Here is a 23,853-nt window from a genome sequence, read left to right on the forward strand (position 1 = left end):
TCCACCACCATGCTTTACTGTTGGTAGAAGGTTCTTACTCTCAAATGCCTTTTTTATGAGAAATAACAGTACCAATGTTGTCCAGACACATATACTTTTAAATCATCAGTCTGCAGAACATTTTTCCTGAAGTCTTGAGAGACACCAAGGTGCTTCTTGGCAAACTGTATACGTGTGTTCTTTTCAGTGAGCAGTAGTTTCTGCATTGCCACTCTCCCTTCTACCATATTTTTACTCAGTGTCCGTCTAATTGGGAAATCAATACAAACTTCAGCTGAGGCAAGAGACACTTCAGTTCCTTGGATAGTGTTCTGGAGTCCTTTTTAAGGTCATTAATGATTTTACATCTTGGTTATGGACGAGATTTTAGCAGGACGGTCGATTTCAGGTAGATTGACCACAGTTACAAACTTTCTCCGTTTGATGAGCATGGTTCTGACCCTGTCAGGAGTGAAAGGCCTTAGCAACTTTTCTCTGTAGGTCTTTAGAAATTTCCTTTGGGCATGGCAAGATGTGCCTCTGTTAATCTTTGTTTGCAAACATTTTGACTCTCAAGTAATTGTATACTATGTTAAACAGGGCAGGCCAAAATCAGGCTTGACTTTATTAAAACAACTGTAATTGCCCTCTTATTCAAATTGGTAAAAGTTAGGGGCAATCACTTTTTCATACCTATGATTTTACATTTCATTATCATCCATGCAATGGAAGAGACATCAAAACAATACTCGAGTCAATTTTTTCTGTCTGACTCCATTTATGTACTTAATATGTCCAGTTATGAGATGGTCAGTAGGCTGGAGTTTTCCTCTGGGCACACATTTGTCACTGCGCTTACATTTTGGTTGCTGACAATAGGGCTTGTCAAATATGAACGTGCAGAAGCTGAATGAGCTCATAGAGTGCTGCATGAGGCTGTTAGAGAGGCATGAGATTGCACTTTGACTCAGACACTCAAGAAGTGGTAGAAGAAGACATACATTACCAAGAACTGCTTCCCTTCAGCACTGTAATTCCTTAAATTTATCAAAATTTCATCCCATCCACTGATCATCATTTTCTGCAGAATTTTTTTCCTGAGAAGGAAATATTTTCTCAAACCGCTTCCAAAATCTCTTAAAGTAGCATCACATTTTTTCCTTAATACCATTTGTTTATGCATTTTAATTTAAAATCCATTGTCCTTAATAAATCCAGAATTATTTTTAAAAGCTGTTTTTATATTCAAATTTGATTTCAGATTGTACATAGTCATTGTACCAGTAGACAATGAAAGGGACATAGCTTTAAATTCACCCATCACTTTGAGAAAATTCCTGATTATAAATTTATTATGTGAGATGGTTCTTTTGTTTTCCTCCGCAGAGTGATTTGATGTTATCTACACTTGCATTTTTGCATTGTGATTTCCAGAGACTGGCAGAAACTTCCAAGTTTCAAGCCAATTGGTTTGTTCAGTAAATGTTAATATCATCTGGAATGCTTCTGTTAGAAACATTTCAAAACAAAGTTACCGTGGAAATGGAACATGGAAAAAATGCTTTGTGCACGTCACTGCACCAGAAGTGTTACTTACAGTGTGACAAGTAAACAGATGGTAATGCACAGGTAAATGGGCTTATGTTGCCTGTTCCTTCAGTAAAATCAATAACATCAATAAAATGCATGAAATCCATCACATTTCGTCTGTTCAAACTGAGAAATACAATGCAATGCAGTCCATTGTCATCACATCCATTTTATAACTTTTTATTTCTTAAGAACTGAACCATATGAACAAATATTTCAAAACAAAAATGGGCAACAGGCATTGAATAAACATCTGAACAGAAGTGAATCTGCATTTAACTGTGCATTAACCAAGGACAGACTGTCATTGATTTCTGCTGCAGTGCAGTGAAAAGGGAAATAAAAGTAAGTATATCAATATCTTTAATTACTTTCATTCTAAATCTGAGCCAACCTATCCACAGACACCAACTTACTATGTTCGTAAACCATTCTTTTTTAACTGTAACTCTTAAAGATTTTGTCCTACAGTTTACCAAGGACAGTGTTGAAACTAGAAGAGTTTCTATTATACAAGTATGAATCCATTATGCATGGTCATTTTTCTGCGAACAAAGCAGTTATAAGTACCATTATTAGAGCATAAGAAAAAAGGTTGTCCTGCAGCTGCAGTCCTCAACAAATTTAGGGGGTGCGGTGACGCAGTGGGTTGGATAGCAGTCCTGCTCTCCGGTGGGTCTGGGGTTCGAGTCCCGCTTGGGGTGCCTTGCGACGGACTGGCGTCCCGTCCTGGGTGTGTCCCCTCCCCCTCCGGCCTTACGCCCTGTGTTACCGGGTAGGCTCCGTGACCCCGTATGGGACAAGCGGTTCTGCAAGTGTGTGTGTGTGTGTGTGTCCTGTGCAGTGTTTATCAAAAATATATATATAGATACAGTACTGTTCAAAAGTTTTAGGCACTTGGTTGGGGGAAAAAAGCTGTAAAGTGAGAATGCTTCCAAAAATAATGTTCTTACTTAATAAACTTCCTACAAAATTTAGTAACCATCCATTGTCAACAACCAACCGGTTGTCCCGAGCAGGGGCGTGTTGGGCTTGGCCGGGTCCTGCTTTCCGGTCGGCCTGGGGGTCGAGTCCTCCTTGGGGTGCCTTGTGATGGACTGGTGTCCCATCCTGGGTGTGTTCCCTCCTCCTTCAGCCTTGTGCCCTGTGTTGCCGGGTTAGGCTCTGGTTTGCCACGACCCCACTTGGGACAAGTGGTTTCAGACAATGTGTGTCTGTGCCTTCTTTAACAACATACAAAACCCTTACAGTAATACTGTAACTTTTTGCAAAAGTAATGCCTGGAAATCTAAAATATGCTCTTTCCCATTTGACACTAATGCAGAAGTCATTAAATAACCTTGTAAAACAAATATTTTTCTGAGATATGGAAATGCCTAAGACTTTTTAACAGTACTGTATATATCTGTATATATATATCAGGAATGTCACAAGAATGAGACTGAATATTCGAAAACGTTCAGGTTTTTTTCATATCTAAGGAAAATGGTCATTGTGATGTACTGCTCTCATTGTCATGTGTCACATAATTCTTCATTAGGGAAGCACCTAATACTGCAGTTAGACACAGAAATGTTGTGGTCATATTGCATGATCTGCCTAGCGTTTTTGGGTTATGACTTCTGATCATGTGGCCATTTCTTTTAGAGAAAACAAGTTGCAGTAACTGAAATATGAAAGCTCAACAGCTCACATAAATATACATTGTTAATAGCTATATTTCTGAAAAAATGTGCAGTGCAAGCAGGGCCTATGACATGCTGTTTGTGTTATCAGTTACACATTTGAAATAATTATAAAGACCAGTGTTAAACACGGGCAACGTTAATTAAAATTAATCATACATGAAGAAATATATCCTTTTGCAGGTTCTGTGACAGAAGACTAGTAAAAACAATAAAAGCAACATTTGCTGAATAACTACCAGTTTGGATCCAGTTCTGAATCAGTGTTTTGTTTTCAAGGATTTGTCTGCTGGTCATAGATTGAAATATGAAACATCTATTTTAAGACCCACAATGGGGAGCTGTAATTAGCCCCGGGTTCTGGAGTTTGATAACAGCAGGTGGTTCAGGTGTCCTCTGTAGATACTTCTCAAAAACTTACCAGAATTTATATAAAAAAGGCTAACTGTATGTCTGAAGCCAAACATGTAAATATAAACATATGCCTAATACACACACACAGTCTGAAGCCGATTGTCCCAAGCAGGGTCACGGCAAACCGATGCCTAACCCAGCAACACAGGGCACAAGGCTGGAGGGGGATGGGACACACCCAGGAGAGGATGCCAGTCCCCCACAAGGCACCCCAAGCAGGACTCGAACCCCAGACCTGCCAGAGGGCAGGACCCGACCAAACCTGCTGCGCCCCCTCGCCCCTCCGTATGCCTATTGTAGGCACCTGAAAAAATACAGAGACCCTATATGGTATTTAAAAGAATCAAGTCTTTGTAAAAGGCTGTTAACTAGTGTTCTGTTGTATGAGTAGTTTATGACCTAAAATGGTGAAAGCTGTTTTTTGTTTAATTTGTTTTAAATAGCTGGAAAATGTCCGTGCTGCATGTAAATAATATTAAGCAAAGTAATTAAAATCGAAGGTGATGTAATGTTAAAGCACATGGACTTGTAGTCTGAAGGTTGTGGGTTCAAGCCCTAATCCCCTTTGTTGACGTAATAACATTGAGCATGAAGCTGTGTAAATATTTTTATTTTATAATCAATTTTGTAGAGAGGAGAAATCTCTGTGAAGTTATTTGAATGTTTAGAAGGTCAACACGCAAAAGGGATTTTCCAGATGCCTTTTGAAAGTGAGCTGTTGTTTTCCTTTGACATTGCACATGTTATTTTGCAATATAAACTTGCATCTCGTGTTATGAACATTCGAGTTATGAATTTCTGATGACATATACTTTGCGTTATGCCAAATGTTTTTAGTACAGAGCAAGACTAAGACCCTTTACTGGGTGAGCTATTGATGAAAATAGAATAAACCCTAAGTTTTATAGTGAATTTTTCATCCATTAAAGTTTTATTTGATGTTTTCAGCAGAAAATAAGCCATGATAAAGCTTTGATAAATGTATGTATTGTGATTGTTGGACTTATGAACAATTTGACTTCCAAACACATTTCTGGTCCCAGCTGTGTTCATAAAATGAGGTACAAGTGTACATGGCCTGTCACTTACACCAGCAAAGTTACTTCCATTCTACCACATGTGAAAAGAGCACATTCAGCCTTGGACGGGGTGGGGGAGTATTTGGCATCACGACAAAGGCCTCTGGCCCTGCCTTGCTGCGAGGGAGGTCAAAGCTGCAGAGCTGTCACTCAGAATGGTTTGCCATGACAGCAGTGTGACTTCTCAAGCCATGGACAACGTAAGGTGGAGCTAGAGGGTGATGCAGAGAGAAAGAGAGCGTTTGTGTTGGTTCAACCAGATGTAGGCCTGGAGCAGGAGTGCTCTGGAGTCTCTTTGCTTTCTCCACCCCTCCTCAAGGGCAGCAGCATTCCTTTTCTTTACAATTGTTTGTTCCCCTACAGAAGTCCAAGCAAAGACTCCAGCCAGTCGTTTTCGTAAACGTGCCTTTCTCCTGTCAACAGGCCCCATTTGTTTTACTTCTCACCCCTTTATCCGTTCCCGCTCAATTAGGAACGGTAGGGAGACGAGTTGACCCGTAGTCTCGTACTATCTCTGAATGCCACACTGTCCACTACAGTAAGTCAAACAAGTTCCCTGTGTCCTCTCAGCTGACTCAAGTGTTCGCATCACTCATCTGTCAGCGTCCAGTTTGCTCTTCTTTCAGCTGCTCTGTGCAGCATGGCATGTTTTTGTTAATGTCGGAGTACATGTGAAGTACTGTAATGCCCCATTGGAAAGCTCTTGTTCAGTGCCATAATATGCCAGTGTGATATGATAAACCAATTGAGTCATATATGCCTTTGCTCCCCCTGCTGTGTCCTTATCCTGATTTACATATCTGTTGTTTGCATTCCATTTTCTTTCCTTCTTTTTCGTATCAATATGTTTTTGCCTGTTTATTCATGCAGTCTTTAAGTAAATCATTTATTCACTTACGGAAGCTTTTTTTTTTTTTTTTTCTTTTTTTTCCATCTATCAAACTGTCATCTATTAATTTATTGCGTAGATTTATTTTTAATTTACTTGGTAACACTTTAGATTACACCTCTGTTGATAGTTTATACGTGTAGGCTGCATTTAGATGTATTTTTAAAAATATACAAAAATGTTCATTTACAAGAGAAAAAAGGGGCGACAAACAGGAAAACACTACCCACCTTGTCTTTGGTGTAATGGCTAATAAACTGAAGGCTTTATATATATATATATAAAAAAATAATCAAAAGTGTTGCCGTTTACTTATTTCAAAGGGAATGTGTTAGAGCTCCAAGAAACTACAAAAAGTATTTGACTTATGTTTTTGCCATTTAAAAAGTAACCCAAGGAGCTGCCTGTTCATTTCGAACTGCTTATTAACGGTTTTAACTGTTCATTTTTATTCTGCAGTCATGCAGTGTATGTTATCCACAACCTCTCAGACCGTAGCGACTCAGACACATAAATACTGTAGACAGCAGTAATCCTGCAGGCAATTTTCTGCTGTCATAAAGGTTCTGCGACATTACATGAATGTTTCACATTAGCTGAAAAGCAGGTTAGAGGTCAGTGCTGCCAGTCTGCTGGAGGTCACTATGAAGGAGAGAGTTGGCTTCATTGTTGCCTTTTTTAAACGTGTCAATACTCTACTGTTGTGATGAGTCAGTATATGTAAATGTTATCTAGAACTTTCTTTTGGCATTTTCATTGAGGGTGAACCACAGTCAGTCTAAAACTAGAGTGAAAGCGGGCAATCTGGAGACTTTGAATCAGAGCCATCCCACCTGCCTTGCTAACAGATGTCGCCTGCTCTTCACAGGCATCCAGTTCCGCCTGCCTACCTCCTGTGCCGCCGAACGAACGCAGCAGCAGCAGCAGCAGCAGCCCCCAGGTAAGTAAAAAAACCACCCAGCTCTCCCCCTTCTCGGTCGTTGGCCCAGTGCGTGAGTCATACTGAGCACAAGTCTCTTGAGCTAATGGGGGCATGAAGTGGACTCTCAAATAGTGGGGTTTGAGCATCTGTGTGAGATGAAGTGTGGTCCCTTTCCAAGAGAACGTGTTTACTGAGCCCTCATAGAAAGGTATGGATGCTGTAGAAGAGAGTGTTTATTTTCACTGAAAGAGGCAGTTTTTCTTCCTCTTCACATAGTTAAATGGAAATGGCTGATGCAAAAGAACAGCAGCGTTTTTCTTATTCTCTTCTTTTTTTTTTTTCTTTTTTATTATGTATGGTTTTTATCCAGTGGGTTAACTAGAGAAGCTTTGTGCCATTATTTAGACGGGAAAAGGGCACCCCGGGAGTGCTATAATAGCACCCAGTCCACCAGCACTGGCCAGACGTGTTTTCCGATGCCAGTATGCTTAGTAAGTCTCGTCTTCAACACAGCTGCTCTGACGCAGAAATTCTGATGCTCATTCCATCTGTACAGATTGTAAATGTCAAAAAATTATAATGATCTTCAAATCAGTGCTACGACTGGATGGTGCTAGTAGAAATGGTAGCTGAACATACTCTTGTGAGATTTTCAGCAGGGGTGGATGAAAATATTGCAGGAAAAAGGCCCTTTTTGTGGTGTGTATGATGGTGTTTTAGCTGGAACGAATTGTCTATATTTCTCTATTATTTTCTCTATGTATGTTTTCTATCTAGCAGGCCTGGCTAATGGCTAAGACAGTATGTTTTGTAAAAAAATAGTGATGCCTCTTGTCTTACTGCTCCATGTCTTCCTGCAAAATGTGAAAGTACACAAGTGTAAAGGATATGAGAAGATAATATAAAAAATTGAGAAACTGTTGCATCCCAGAAGAATAGCCACTTGCATTTTGGCTGCAGGCAGAGGGTGGGTTTTCCCTAGAGGCTACTCAACTGTCCTAGAAGCACTTGTTTTTGTGAGCTGATCCTCTGCCAGGGAACTCAGCCAATGCCCAGCTGCCAAAATTGTTTGCCATAACTCTGGCATGGGGACTGGCCAGGCACAGGTTTATTATAAAGATAAGATGCTCTGGCCCCATTTGCAATCACCACAGGTCGTTAGTACCATGCCTTCGCTTCTCTGTCTTATTCTCCAAGATTCTTTATTTTTATTATTCTTTCTCTACCTCTCCTTCTTCATCGCATCTGTTCCTGCTTTCTTCAAAGTTTGCATTCCACTAGAAATGCCCTTTAATAAAACTTAACACCCTGTCAAATCTGAAGGATAATCGTTTGCTCCCCTTCAACAAATTCAAACTGTAAATTAAGGAAGCTGTCCCAATGAATTCTAGAGATTAGAAAAATTACAGCTAACAGTGAAAATATATTGCTAACATGTTGGCCAGCCTGTGATATTATTTCAAAAGGTTTGTCAAAGTAAGTTTTATTATTACAGTAGAAGAATAAATTAATAAGGGAATACACACACACACACATTTTCAGAACCGCTCGTCCCATACGGGGTCACGGGGAACCGGAGCCTACCCGGTAACACAGGGCGTAAGGCCGGAGAGGGAGGGGACACACCCAGGACGGGACGCCAGTCCGTCGCAAGGCACCCCAAGTGGGACTCGAACCCCAGACCCACCGGAGAGGAGGACTGTGGTCCAACCCACTGCGCCACCGCACCCCTTTAATAAGGGAATAAATATAGGAAATTTTAAAAATAACATTAAAAAATCTTTTCTTTAGCATTCAAGTTTTATTATGTATGCTGAAAACAATGATTTAAAAAAATTTCTGACATCGTTGAGCTGTTCATCCAGTCCGTCTCACAAGGCTGTTTTATGTCTAATAGCTATAGCAGCATTTGCAGAGTTACTCAGTTTAATTAGCACCACAGCTTTCCTGTCTCACTGCGATATTGGCATAGCGATGATAATGGTTTCTGTCGCATTTAAAACAATGTCATTTCATATGCCCCAGCTGTCTCGTGGTAGGTTTGTGTGCAAAACACTTATTCTCGCAATCGTATTTGTTTGCCCTTTTATTATAACAAAGTGTGTGAAGAAATATGAATTTTCAAAACACAGAATCTTCAAAAACTGTGAGCCAGCACTTGAATTTGTGGGAATGTCACTGATCCATTTTGGAGTGAAGACCCTCTTGGGCTTTGGAGAGCAGTATTTGTTAAATATTTTATTTGCAGCTTGAAGAACTCCAGAGTACCCCAGAGTTGCACTGATGTGCCAATTGTGCCAATATGTCTATATAAAGTTTTAGTTAATGCTGGTGACTTATCCACATTATGCAACTCGTATAGTGTATTTTATGGTTGGTTTCTGCTGTTGAGGGGCCTATAATTTGAAAGAGTGGTTTTGCAACCTGCCGCTGCTCTGATGGATGATAATTGCATTCGTCCTCATAAACTATCACCAGCTTCACTGTTCTCAGATGCTTGTAAACCAAAAGGCTGGTACATGTCATGCAAAAAAGAACATTAAAAAAATCAATACATGAGCCCTAAATGAATCTTCTTTGACTGACCTAAAAAAACCTTTATATACATGGCATGTATGTGAGGTTCCTATAATAACAACCGATTACTTTCCTACTGCATATCTGAAAGTGCAGACACAGTACTGTTTGAAAGTATGAACCCTAAAGGGATTGTCATTATTTTTATATAAACTATTAAAATCAGCTTGTAAAATCTAAATCTTAAATCTTAAAATAACCTTTTAAAATGAACAAATTATTATGATTTACACATCTGATTCTAATTACATGATTGGTTTAGCTTATGCAACTTGGGGTTCACTTATTTTTGCATCTGCATACTTCTGTTTTTATAATGCCCGGATGACTTCCTCTAAAGCAACATATAGAACTGGTCATTATGCTTCTATTGTATCAGATGAAAAAGACTGGTTCTGATTAAATAAAATATAAAAAAAACAGAAAATGTAAGGTAGACTAAAATGTAGGTTTTGGAGGGCTAGGTGAAATGTCGTTTCAAATCATCAGGTTAAATTTCTTTCTATTTCTTGGTTCCTTCGCACTTGGCTCAAAGAGACATGTTTTTACTAGAAATAATGGAAAGTTAATCACAAATGTAATAATATCAGTGTTCTCATACTTGAGGAATATCTTTGTGTGCAACACTTTATCTGTAACAATGCACAACATACACTGAGCACATCAGATCTTTGCACAAAGGTTCACAAATCAGATGAGAACTGCTCTGCTATTATTGAGATGAGGGATTTAATTCAGAGTAGGTGTCTTTACAGAAAACAAAAGGATTTGATTTTAACCCATAATCATTTCCAATATCTCATTCATTTCACATAAAACCAGTGCGAGAAGCCATTGTCTGATCCCCTTGGTTGTTTTCAATTTACGCTGTACAAAGGGCGGCTTATTTTCAGAACTAAGCCCCTAGCGCTGGCATTGTTCTAGGAATAAAACATCGATGTTGTCATGAAGGAGATTTCATGAGGTCTGCTACTTGTATAAAAAAAATAAATTGGACGATCTGCATATAGAATCATGTAGTTCTTAGAGATTCTATGTTTTATTATAACAAGATGATCCACTCAGGATCATCAGTCCCTTCAACCCTTATGATAAGTGCGCTGCTGTCTCACAGCACCTGGGTGGTGTGAGAGAGCGTGGGTTCAATCCCCGCTTAGGCTGTGTGGAGTTTGCATGTTCTCCCCGTGTCTGCGTGGGTTTCCTCTGGATGCTCCGGTTTCCTCCCACAGTCCAAAGACATTCTGTTCAGGTTCCCCCGCAGCGCATGAGCGATAGAGTGTGTGTGTGTTCCCCTGATGTATGGATGAGCGACCCAGTGTAAGTAGTGTATCTAGCAGTGTAAGTCACCTTGGTGAATAAGGTGTGTGGGCTAGTAACACTACATAGTGTTCGTTGTTGGTCGTTTTGGATAAAAGCGTCTGTTAAGCGAGTAAATGTAAACATACATACATTATACTTAATATGACTAATGATACCTATATTTTTTCATAAAATGTATACAGTATCTTGTAACTGTATTTGAAGAGTATCATATTGTATTTAGGACTCTCAGACTGTTGGGTCAACTTGCACAGATGGCCTATGGTGATATTCTGAAGTATGGTATTGAATGAAATGTCCTTGTTGTGTAGATATATAAAACGGTTTGTTCTGTTTGATAAAAACATAAATATCAAGTAATCGCATTTGTTCATTCAGCAGACACATTTCTCGAAAGCACTGTACAGTAACTAATAAGTAGTATCTTAGGTGATACCTTTATCCACAGTTATTTACAATACTAGATACACTACACTAAACTCCCGACAATTATATTCCATAATAAAATAGCCTGTAAAATGTTCTGTCAGCCCACATTGTTAGCAGAGCTCTCTTGAAAATTTTGCATATGGATATATGGATTTTCATGAATATTTTCCATCTGGCCTGCTGCATGTTTGAAAATATTCCATGTAACTATATGTAACCATATGCTTTAGAGTGGGGAAATACCAACAAGTTAACAGTTTTGTAGATAACAAAATGTAAGAAGTTCCACAATATGTTGATTCATTTGCTAATGGAAATATAGCTTAATTTCATTTTTGTTAATTATATATTTTCTTTTTCTAAAAATGGCTGCACATACAGTAGCTTAGTGTTGTAGTAAATAAATAGTAAATATAGTAAATGTTCACTTATGACAATGCTGTAATTAATGAGTGCTATGAACATATTTGCCATTTATTGTAATTTAATGTTCTTTGTAACTTCGGAACGCTGCGGACAGATTTTCCTAATTTTATCGTAAATGTATATTTACTACAAAATGCATAGATTTTTATTTTGGTCCTACCCTACTCGTGGCACACCATTACATGCCATTGGAACCTTTTGTCTTGTTCTGTGTGCGTTATCCTGTTGTGGATCATACAGTACAGTATGTGAGTTATGTCAAAGATATACTTGCTACACATCGTAACCTTAAAGATTAAACCGACTAGACACTCGTCCTAACTAACCTGTCCTTTTTTATTTGTACTTTCTTGCTGTATTTTTTCCTTTTCAGACCATAATTCAAGTTTTACAATCGTACTGTAAGTGCAAAAAAAGGCACTTAATAAATTGAAAAAAATGAATGCCTGCACGGTACTTTTTTCAGTGATAGTAGAAACAGATTGTTGGCACAATGCTTCCAAGGAGAGAATACAATGTTCAGCTCAGACCAAGCAAAGTGCAGGTATCTTTATTTTTAATTTCACCTGGAAGCCCCCAAGGGCTAAAGAAGCACCACGACAGAATGACGATAACAAAACACGTGTGCACAAATGTGTGTCAAGAAGCTATTTGTGCCTACATTTCATTGTGGAAGTTTCTGCTGATTATTTGGTTTTGACTGAGTTTTAAAAGAATTTTTGACCAAGTCTGAGTGTGGTCAAACTTCAGCTTTTATAAAACCCCTTTCATTTATTAAAGTTCAATAGTTAAATCCAATAAATCTGTAAATGATTGGCTTTTTAATTAGTTACTTATACAAACTGTTTGAATTCTGCCATTCTTGTAGAAGAGTTTACTCCTTCTGACATCCTAACGTCTGTAGATTATGTTGAATACCAGCATTAATGTATCATTCTGCACACCCCTTTGAGTAACATCCAGTTCAATATATTAAGATCATTTAAGGCATTCTTATTTAAACTTCCTATAATCCCCCACTTCCCAACGGGCTCTGTCCTGTAAAAGGATTGCCCTTCATCACTATGGCAACAATAGAATATCTTTTCACACAGGTTTAGTACTCTTTGCCATTTAGTGCTCAAGAACACTGAAGCATTGTTTGCTAATCCCAGTATCTCTCACTTTCATTTGGTTTTCCATCCATTTCAATAAGGCACCATATGTTTTATTCACTCATGATTCACCTACTATGTTTTCTCATCAGGGTTATATTTGCCCAGAGCCTTGTTCTTAACCCTCCCCTTTCCTCTTGATCATTTCCAGTGGTAACGTACACCCCTAGTTACAAGAAAACACCCCCTCCGGTTCCACCTCGCACTGCATCCAAACCTCTTATCTCCGTGACGGCCCAGAGCAGCACAGAATCCATGCAGGATGCCTACCATGATGGTCGGCACCCTCGGGGAAGCCTGTGGCCCCAGGACAGCCTGGGTCGTGCCCTCTACAATTCCACCGACAGCCTGGACAGCACCAAGGCGGTGACACTTGCTATGGAAACAGCTGCAGGCCGGCGGCACGCATCGACAGGCAGCCACAGCTCGGTGCAGACATGTGACAAGGCTGTGCTTGTGTCCAAGGCTGAGGAGTACCTGAAGACCCCAAGATCTTCCATTGGAATACAGGTAGTTCCCTAACCCCCACCCCACCCTTCACACAAGAATACATTTTGCACATGGAAATATTACATAACAGGAAGGCATTTAAACCGTTCCAGATCCATTTTCTTCAAAAACCAGAACAACATCCATTATTAATCAGAAATAACTAAAATCCCATAATAAATATCATGGTGGTTATGAAACTACGGGGGGCGCGGTGGGTTGGACCGGGTCCTGCTCTCCGGTGGGTCTGAGGTTCGAGTCCCACTTGGGGTGCCTTGTGACAGACTGGCGTCCTGTCCTGGGTGTGTCCCCTCCCCCTCCAGCCTTACGCCCTGAGTTGCCGGGTAGGCTCTGGTTCCCTGCGACCCCGTCTGGGACAAGCGGTTCAGAAAATGTATCTGTGTGTGTGTGTGTGTGTGTGTATAGATTTGAAACCACTGCAAATTACTGCCCCAAAGACAAGTAGATATTTGCTCCTGAAACTGTTTAAAATGACTCTCACAAACTGTGGCATGTTTTCCCTTCTAAAAGGCACCGTTCTTCTGACAATGATGCAGACAGTCTCACATATTTTGTTGCACATCTTGGTTCAATAGCAATGTGTGAAGGCTGCAGATCCAGACCAAGAGCAGCTTGTAGAAACAGCTCTTCAAGGGTCAGCAGCTATTTAAAGGAGATCAGTGGTTCCCAGGCAGACCTGAGTGCCACTGATCTGCACACAATCCCATCCTTTCCTTCCTCCTCATCTCTGGCTGTTTGCCAGCCAGTCGGGGCCTGATCTGTCTCATTAACTTCTGGGAGGGGTGCATCTGTCTCTGAAGGGCGGTACTTTGTTTTTTCTGATGACTTAATGTTATATCATTAAACTAGAGACACCTGATTGATAGAGAGACTTTGTAGAATGTGCTGAGCAGTGACATTGCTGCTGGAAAAATGCCGATTTAATTTATTCCTTAGATCAGGACCAAGAAATGATTTGTTCCGGGGCCAGCGACTCCCTGGATGTCAGGGGTGGGGCCTTTGACCTTGATGTTCTGTTTTGACCAGGTGGAGACGGCGACTGACTCGGAATCTGAAACGAAAGGGCTTCGGGAATATCATTCTGTTGGCATCCAGGTGGAGGATGAGAAACGGTATGAGCTGGAGCAGAGCAGGGAATGTTGTAAATGTCAGTTCTGCACAAGGTTCTTCATGTTACCACTTGCTGTCCTTGAAATTATACTGTCAATATGTACAGTAGTATTAATTAGGTTATGGTAAAATTGAAGCTTCTCATTGTCTGTGTCATTTTCATGCCAGAGTCAGGCTGTTAACACCTTGAAAATATTTGTATAAATTTTGTAGTATGCAGCACTTGCTCCTGTACTCTGTTTTATAGTTTTGTGTACTTACATATGACTGTCTTGTGCCTGTATGTATGCTTGTCTTTGTGTGTTTCCCGGTTTCTATTTCTCTGTATGTGTATGCCTGCCTTTTCGTTCGCACACGTGCGTATATGCTGTGTGCGCATGAATACATGTATGCGCATGTATGTGTGTGTGTGTATGTGCGTCCAGGCACGGTCGCTTCAAGCGCTCCAACAGCGTGACAACAGCGGTTCAGGCCGACATGGAACTAGAGGGTTTCCCGATCATGGAGGACAAGGGCTTGCAGTTCGGCGGTTCCTTCCAGCGCCACTCGGAACCCAGCACACCCACACAGTATGGCGCGGTGCGCACTGTCCGCACGCAGGGCCTCTTCAGCTACCGCGAGGACTACAGGGCCCCCAGCGGGCCCCCTAGCCCACAGCCACAGCCTTGGCTGCCGGAGCCCACGCACGAGGGGCCCGAGTCGGGCCGTGTGTCACCACTGCGCCGTGATGGAGGCTGGTTCATGCAGCTGCTCCACACAGAAACGAAGAGGATGGAGGGCTGGTGTAAGGAGATGGAGAGGGAGGCAGAGGAGAATGACTTGTCGGAGGACAGTGAGTGTTTATATACTGACATGATAAATAATAAACTGTAATAAAATAAATGATGAAGTAATTTGTTTAGCATCAGTTTTATCTGTGCATTTATTGAGTTTATGTTATTATTTCTAAAAATTTTTTTTTTTTTTTTCTAAATGGTGCATCAGCTTTGGTCTCCCAGACACACTCCTTTGACCTCTGCCTCACTTTTTCTCAGTCCTAGGGAAAATTCGGAGCGCCGTGGGCAGCGCACAGCTTCTCATGTCCCAGAAATTCCAGCAGTTTTACTGGCTATGTCAGCAGAACCTGGTAGGTGTGAATTTCACAATGACCCCTGTGACCTGACAGTGACCTGGCCACTCATTCAGCTTTTCAGATTTTCGAGTATTCAGAGTTTGCTTGTATGTTTTTGGATTTCACAGAAATAAGCCACTCAAGTGATCAAATACAAAATATTTTCATCTATCAGCTGGTACTGGTAACTGGAGAGAGCACTCAGGGTCTCTGCAGTCATGACCATTGTGAATAAAGAGTGATAGTGCGAACACCTAGGTGTGTGTGTGTGTGTGTGTGTGTGTGTGTGTGTGCGCGTGTGTGCATACGCGTGCACCGATATGGTGGACCAAGCTATGGTGTTAAGAGTGGTCATCGTATGTCTGGCTAAATGTACTTTTAAAGGAGCATCATTCATTGATGCTTTTCAGAGGTTGCCATTTCCGTGGGTGATTACTAAGGTCCCAGTTCAGTCGATCAGTTTCTTCTACTTGTCCTGGGGGCAAAATTCGAGTTGTTCCTCCTGACTCTGAAGCTCAGCTGTCTGGCAGAGTCTTCTTTCCAGTAAGTGTAAGCTTTACCTTGAAGGCTGAAGAATGTGATCCCTCTTAACTGGAAGATACTCTCCGGTCCCATTACCTAAATATTGGGACCACTACCCAAGTTTTCCAGCCTAGAGATACTTTGCCTGCCTTCTGTGCAACATGGACGAGGTGTATGAGTCATGCTGTGCTACTGATCTCTAGCCAGATGTAGGCTTGTCAGACGTACAATGAGCACATAAAACTGTGATTAAATGTTATTCGTGCAATGAATGTGACAATACAAAAACTAAATACCACACATCTAAATTCTAGACATCAAAATAATCTGAGGAGTTGAGGGAGTCATGGAATAAGGCCTTCAACCCTGGTCCAAAGCCTTGATCAAACTGCCTTGGTAAAAGATAATCTTCCCTCTTCCTAGAGAGAGACTGTTGATTGATAGTGTCACACGCCTGGAAAATCTCATCTCAGATTCTTCAGCTTTCTACAACTTGCCAGACTCTAACATTCCCAGACTGTCACCTTTTTCTTCCACCAATATGTGAGATCTTGTGTGTGATTGTCAAGTATTTCAGCTACTGCATTTCAGCGATTTTAATCATTGACTACACAATGTTCTTTCACTGTTCAAATATGGATCCACATAGGGCCAGAGAAAGTCCTCTCAGCTTAGATTAGTGATGCTGTGCTGTAGGTTCAGATTTAACACAGTGTGTTTGGAGTTTGCATGTTCTCACCCTGTTTGTGTGGCTCTCCCCTGGGTGCTCTGGTTTTCTCCCACAGTTCAAAGATGTGTGTTTCAGGTGAAGTGGTGATGCTAAGTTGCCCTTAGTGTTTGTGAGATTGTGTGGGTTACCTTATGCTGTTTGTGTGCGTATGTAGATACTTGCAGGCAGAGGTGGACAGAGTAGTGAAAAGCAGTACTTCGGTTAAAGAATTGATTCTTCTAAAAATTATTCAAGTAAAAATGAAAGTACTCATCCAAAAATGTAGTGGAGTAAAAGTAATAAAGCATGTTAGGAAACTACTGTAGTGTACATATTCAACAAATTTAATCTAATATGCCATTAAAATTAGATCTTAATAATTAGAAAAATCAAATACAAAACAAGTAAAAGACCACAGTCTGCTAGGTTTTAATAACTATTGTTTTCCTCGCACCTTTGTTTAAGGTAACTTACACTGACCAGTTTTGTACTCTAAGATACTTGCAATTATGTATCCATTTATACAGTTAAGTAACTCTTACTGGAGCAAGTACCTCGTTCTAAAGACATTACAGGTGGAGCAGGGCCTCAAAGTTGTGTTGTTTTATTGTAATACAAAGGTTCTAGCCACTACACCATCTGCTGCCCCAAGCAAACAGTTATGTTATTCATTTGCCCTTTAGCTGACAACATAATCCAAAGCAATTAACAACTGGAAGGAGTGGGATTTGAACCAACAATTTGGTTACAAGTCATTAGCCCTAAGTCCTACTCTACCAACTGACCCCTAGCAAGAAAACCCGAAAGAAATGTAACACTGCCCAAATAAATAACAAATAAATAAGGCCAGTCAGTTAAGAGAGTCAAAAACCCAGAAAAATGTAAAACTTTACAGGGTTAGTCACAAACTTACTAAATGAACTTGCTTTACTCAGTCAGTGTATCTGATTCGATAGCTGTACAGCTAGGCAATGATTCGTTTACATTTACGTTTGCATGTATTTTTCAGCAGATGCTTTTCACGAAACAATCAGTTACTACTATGACATATTTAGCTGACACTTTTATCCAAGGTGAATAACAATGTTAGATATGCTACACTAAATTCCCTCCAATAATGATTTAAGATGTCAGAATTACATAGTAGCAAGCACTGGCTTCAATACAAGGTACACTATACAGCTAGATTTTTGCAGCTAGCTGATTGGTGCCTAACAGCTATTTGATATTCCTTTGTTAGTTTTGACATTGACATCCTGATTAGAAAACAAGCAAACCCCTAATTTAGCGGTTTCCACAGTAATTTAGAGGTTAATAAGCTAGATTTAGCCAGAAATTGTCAGATTGACACCACTAACACACCAGGAGTGTATGTTTGTTCCAGAACATCTGATACATACAGCAATGACCTTGTACAGAAAGAAATACCTGCTGCAGAAGAAAAATTACTACATAAGCGACAAAAATACTGTTATGCTTATGCAGACTGGGGCAACAGGGACAGGGGCAGTCTGAGGGCAGCAGGCAGAATAGTAAGCTGAGCTGTTTTCTTGCACTGGAAAAGTCCTGATTTAATTTCTACCTCCTGTTATAGTACCCTTGAGCAAGGTACTGACCCTGAATTGCTTCAGTAAGAATTACTCAGTTGAAAGAATGGGTCAATAATTTTGAGGAAAAAAAAAAGACAGCTAAATTAATACATGTACAAAAAAATACATACAAAAAAATCACTTGAATGAAGTCAGTACATATTTCTATATGTTGTTGTAGCAGTTTTTCATTGTCTGACAACCCGATATATACGGAATGAGTTTATATGTCAGAGTGGATGTGTAACTGGTATACATTTTGCGACGGACAACCAACACATAGCCAGACTCTTAGTCCCAAAAAGATGTCATGATTTCCCATTAAAGGGACAGGACTAAAGCAAAAGAAACAAGACAGCTTTACAACAAAATTAGGAAAATGTGTTCTCAGTAGTATAGGGGGTGCGGTGGTGCAGTGGGTTGGACTGGGTCCTGCTCTCTAGTTGGCCTGGGGTCCGAGTCCCGCTTGGGGTGCCTTGCGACGGACTGGCGTCCCGTCCTGGGTGTGTCCCCTCCCCCTCCGGCCTTACGCCCTGTGTTGCCGGGTAGGCTCCGGTTCCCCGTGACCCCGTATGGGACAAGTGGCTCAGAAAATGTGTGTGTGTGTTCTCAGTATTCAAACATTACATTCAATATTAAATTACCCTAAATGGCAAATAGGTTCTTTCTTTTCAAACCTTGAAAAATATTACCTTGTAAGGAGCATGTTAGCTGAATCAAAAACATAATGAAATAGTATTGATTCACTAAATAAATACACACACACACACATACTTTCTGAACCGCTTGTCCCAGACGGGGTCGCAGGGAACCGGAGCCTACCCGGCAACACAGGGCCTAAAGCCAGAGAGGGAGGGGACACACCCAGGACGGGACACTAGTCCTCAGCAAGGCACCCCAAGCAGAACTCGAACCCCACACCCACCGGAGAACAGGACCCGGTCCAACCCACTACTCCACAGCACCCCCATTCACTAAATAACTCATTTAAAAACTATTAAGATCTACTAATTAACATTAATTAATATGGCTCATAAAAATTCAGCTCTCACAATATTTAAAACAATGTATCTTAACATTTTTTCTTGTCCGTGAATGAACTAGGTTAGCAGTCAAGACTGGATGAAACTCAACACTTAGAATGGGGTGATAGAAGTATATCAACATTAATGTTTTTCTTTTCAAATGTACTTGGAGTAAAAATAACAAGTTTCAATACCAAAAATTACTCAGAGAAGCACAATTTTTTCTGGAATTTGCTTAAGAACAAATAAGGAATTCAGTATCATTTTTTCAGGGGGTGTGGTGGCGCAGTGGGTTGGACCGCGGTCCTGCTGTCCGGTGGGTCTAGGGTTCGAGTCCCACTTGGGGTGCCTTGCGACGGACTGGCGTCCCGTCCTGGGTGTGTCCCCTCCCTCTTTGGCCTTACGCCCTGTGTTGCCGGGTAGGCTCCGGTTCCCTGTGACCCTGTAAGGGACAAGCGGTTCTGAAAATGTGTGTGTGTGTGTGTGTGTGTGTGTGTGTGTGTGTGTATATCATTTTTTCATGGGGGTTGCGGTGGTGCAGTGGGTTTGGCTGGGGCCTGCTCTCCGGTGGGTCTGGGGTTTGAGTCCCGCTTGGGGTGCCTTGTGATGGACTGGCATCCCGTCCTGCGTGTGTTCCCTCCCCCTCCGGCCTTGCACCCTGTGCTGCTGGGTTAGGCTCCAGCTGGCCTTGACCCCTGCGTGGAACAAGCAGTTTCAGCGAGTGTGTGCGTGTCTTACTTCTTACCATCCACCTCTGTTTTTAAGTAGTTTATTATAGTGTATTTAACGTCAAGTTACAATTTAAATTTCAGGGTTTTTTTTTGTTTGTTTGTTTTCTTCCCTACTTAAATTGCTTCGAAGCAAGACTTTGAAGAGGCACAATTGTCTCCCAGAGAGAGCCCTCTAGTTGTTCTAAGCAGAATTGCATGCACCCCCTAATATTCAAGGAAGCTGCCCCCCTTTTCATTTCACTTTTCATCACACATTTCATTTTAAATGGAAAAAACTAAATTCTGCATTCTTGAAGCACTAAAGTTTCACCCATTTTTTCACCAAACATGCAGCGTTCATCCTCCTTATCTTTTAAACACACACACACTGTCTGAAACTGCTTGTCCCGATGTGAACCGGCGCCTAACCCGGCAACACAGAGCACAAGGGGGAGGGGACACACCCAGGACAGGACGCCAGTCCATTGCAAGGCACCCCAAGCAGGACTCGAACCCCAGACCCGCCAGAGAGCAGGACCTGGCCAAACCCACCATGTCACCATGCTCCCCCCCCTTCTAAACAAAAAATCCAAATTCAAACAATTCTAAATCAAGTCCAGAATATAAGGAAGTTCTGGACACCTTTGAATACAGCCTTAAGATACACCATGCTCATAATTGCTTATACATATGACATTTGTCCACTCATCTCTTCTCCTCATTTTTCTCTCAGCGCTTATCTTATTATATTTTCTTTTTATTTTGTTGTTTTCTTCTGCTAATATTAAGTGGCACAGCGGCAAAGAGGGCGGCAGGTTTGAAAATGTGTTTGAATCTGGCTCTTATAGTCCAGCATTTGTATGTTCTGCCCATGTTTGCATCAGTTTCCTCTGGAGGTTCTGGTTTCCTCTCACAATCCAAAGACATGTGTTTCAGGTGAACTGGTGACTGTAATCAGCTGTAGTGTGTGTGTTTGGTGTATTTTTCTCTGTATATCAGAACATTTCCAGACCAGGCAATCCTCCTAATTACTGCAATCACTCGTAATGCTTGTAACCCATCTCTGCTGAGCTGTTCATAAAATATCATTTGCCATAAAGGAAGAGTAAATCAAATCACACAGTCATTTGCTGCCTTTCAAGAGAATTTTATGCGTTTTGTCGCTTCAGTTGTTATATAAGCCTTTCCTTTGCCTTTCCAGCATTTGGCCCTTTCTTTCAAACATTTTTTTGCTTTAGGGTTCATTAGTATTACAGATAATACGTAGTCACAAAATTTCTGAGAGATGCTTGAGAGCAGCACATGGCTATTCGACTTACTAAAATTCACAGCTGAAGACACGCCCCCTTTTGAGGGGGGGGCACTGTTGCTTTGTACCACGCATGCAATGTCACGGCCGTCACGAATGCTGGCATTTTCTGTGGAAACTTCTATTCTCCTAAGGCATTTCTCTTAAGCGTGAGTTCATTACGCAAATTTCTGCACGCAAATTACGTTTGCTATTAACTTGGAATTCTCGTATAAGAAGCGTTTGTTATACAAGGAATGCTTGCGCTTGAAAAGATCAAGAGCATCAAATATTAGGGTGTTCCGTTAGGACATTTATTTAAAGCCCAACTGCAGCAAGTCAGTCGTCATAAAATGATCTGCAGGGCCCATTGCTGTTAAGTCGTGACCGGAGGTAATTATTACCTTATAGGACCCCAGCGCCATGCCAAGACCCACTTCTCAGGACCTGGCTGGGTTCTGGGACCTCCTGCAGCTGTCCATCGATGATGTCACTGCTAAATTTGACGAGTTGCAGCAGATGAAGAGTAACGACTGGAGGCCGGTGGAAAGCCCGGAGAGGAAGGTTTGTCTGAGCGAAGCGCACATCATGACTCCGTGTAATAGGAAATAAAGTGTGTGTGTGTCAGTCTAGAAAAACATTTCAGTGCTTCACTTAAACTTCATTAACGCTCCTTAACCAGCTCTTTTCAATTAGCGGCAGTGCCGTGTTGGCCTGTTTTCCTTTCCGCCAAGCAGAACAGCTGCAGTTTCTTTGTGATTTCTCATCTGTAACCAGACTGCTGGCAGATATGCTATTGGTCAACGCCACAAGGGTATAATAGGGATATCATAAGGAATATCGTCGTTTCAAAGCCAAACAAGTGGGGAAAAAGTAGAGAATTCCAAGGACAATGTCGGCACTTTCCGTCCCACCCCCAACGCCTTCCACCCTCCATTTCCTGTCATATCCCATGAAGGAGAGGAAGTGGCCGCCCCCCGTACCAAAGAAGCCTCCGAAGGGCCGTGGCGGCGTGATGCGGGAGCGGTCGCTGGACCTCCAGGACCGCCAGCGGCAGGAGGCGAGGCGACGGCTCATGGCCGCCAAGCGCGCCGCCTCCTTCCGACAGAACTCTGCAACGGAGCGGGCTGACAGCATCGAGATCTACATCCCCGAGGCCCAGACCCGGCTCTGAGGTCCCGGGGGGGGCGCAGCCAGCGAGCGAGCACCTCCTCCCCCCTCTCTCCTCACCTGTACGGCAGCAGACGCTCCTCCGCACTGGGCCAGTTCTCCTTCTCTCATGTGTAGTCACACATTTGCACTGGTTACCGCTGTGAAGAGTACTCACACATCTCCCACCCCCCCCCCCAACCCCCAACTGGAAATTATTATTATTATTACTATTATATATAGTTTGATCATCACATCTCTCCGTATCTACAAGCAAGAATTTTTCTTTAGCTAATTCGAAAGGCTTGATAGTTAGCTGGTGTCTCGCTGCAGTGAATGTTAAATTGTAAAACACCCAGGGGTTCAGCGTTGCCATGGCGAATGGTTCGGGGGGGGGGACATGTCTTTTATTTTTCAACACAGTCAGATCTGATCACAAAGTGCAGCTTTTTTGAAGAATCTCACCAGCAGCAACCATCTTCGGGCCCCTGGGGGAAATGCAACTCCTGGTGGAAGCCAGGAGTGGTGGCTTGGATCTGACGACCACCCCAACCCCTCGCCGCCAGATACTGAAGTCAGTTCCTCTCCAGAAAGTGTTTCTCAGCCTCCATGGGACGCGACAGACTGTCCTCCACGTCTTCAAAAGAAAAGCCTGCACAACTAGAAGTGATCTCTTAGACGATGCCAGAAATACCTCAGTGGTGCCTGCCGCGGTGCAGTCGGAGGCCAGAGGCTCGCTCGTGGGCTGCGCTCGCCTCTGGGCGCCTCGACCGGCCCTGCTCGGCCGCCGTTGGCAAGTGTCCTCCTTGGCAGTGGCCCCGGTCTCACTTTGCTGAGAACCGCGGTCTGGAAAAGGCACATGTGCCGATGTGCCAACCTCTTTCACATCTCTTGTCTGCCCTCAAGTATCTTGCCATTTCCTTGGCACTGGAGTAAGTGTGTTAACCTCGGCTCCTTGCCTAAGTGAGAAACGTGCCGAAAATATTGTGCCAATTTGGGTTTACGTGTACACATTTTGTTATTGTAACTTTTAGAAGAGATTGATCGAGTGAAGGGTCACAGATTCATCAGCTCTGGATAAAAATGTTATATTTCTACTATACAAAGAATTACTTAAGCACCTGAAATTACACTGCTGTTTGTATTTCCAAGGGAAATGTAACAAAGATCACCTGATATTGTTGCAATTAAATTGCAAGGTAAGATTTGAAGATTTATAGTTGGTCATAGATTATCGCTACTTGTGAGGCGTATCGGCCCGTGACCCTGCAACGGTTCAGAATATCAGAATGTCAGCATATGTTCAAAACGTTCGGCTTTTTTGCTGTCTGAAGCATAAGTGGAAGTCTCCTGAAACGTCAAACCAGGGTTGGACCGTCGGTCCTGATCCTACCCCGCTGTAGGACTGCGGCTGTACGGCCCAATTAGATGTGCAAAGGTTGACCATGAAGCTACTGACTACGTGCAGACAAAGCGTCTACATTCCCTATTCATTGTGCTTTCCTTTACAGCAAAGTTTGCACAGGTGTCGTGTTTTACAACAGGCTTTGTTTTGTACTATGGAGACAACACCGGAGGACGGAAGGTATTTAACAGTATTTAATGTTTAATGTTGTTTGACATTTCGGCACCAGGACAACATTAGTGGTTTACTGTTGAACATGGA

General features: G+C 41.9%; 1 protein-coding gene across 3 annotated transcripts in view; it reads left to right on the forward strand.

Moving 5' to 3' along the window:
- The window catches only part of LOC108929380 (disks large-associated protein 2-like), a 116,782-nt gene extending 92,929 nt beyond the window's left edge, over positions 1-23,853 (forward strand). For all 3 annotated transcript variants that reach the window (XM_018743869.2, XM_018743870.2, XM_018743868.2), the window contains 7 exons: positions 6,505-6,576; positions 12,616-12,974; positions 14,001-14,086; positions 14,510-14,916; positions 15,119-15,210; positions 21,450-21,602; positions 21,997-23,853. In XM_018743869.2, the coding sequence (XP_018599385.2) occupies positions 6,505-6,576; positions 12,616-12,974; positions 14,001-14,086; positions 14,510-14,916; positions 15,119-15,210; positions 21,450-21,602; positions 21,997-22,212 (1,385 nt within the window). In that variant the 3' untranslated portion in view covers positions 22,213-23,853. The remainder of the gene's footprint in view (positions 1-6,504; positions 6,577-12,615; positions 12,975-14,000; positions 14,087-14,509; positions 14,917-15,118; positions 15,211-21,449; positions 21,603-21,996) is intronic.

The sequence above is a fragment of the Scleropages formosus genome, chromosome 1 (genome assembly GCF_900964775.1).
Source record: "Scleropages formosus chromosome 1, fSclFor1.1, whole genome shotgun sequence".
In the NCBI taxonomy this organism is placed as follows: domain Eukaryota; kingdom Metazoa; phylum Chordata; class Actinopteri; order Osteoglossiformes; family Osteoglossidae; genus Scleropages; species Scleropages formosus.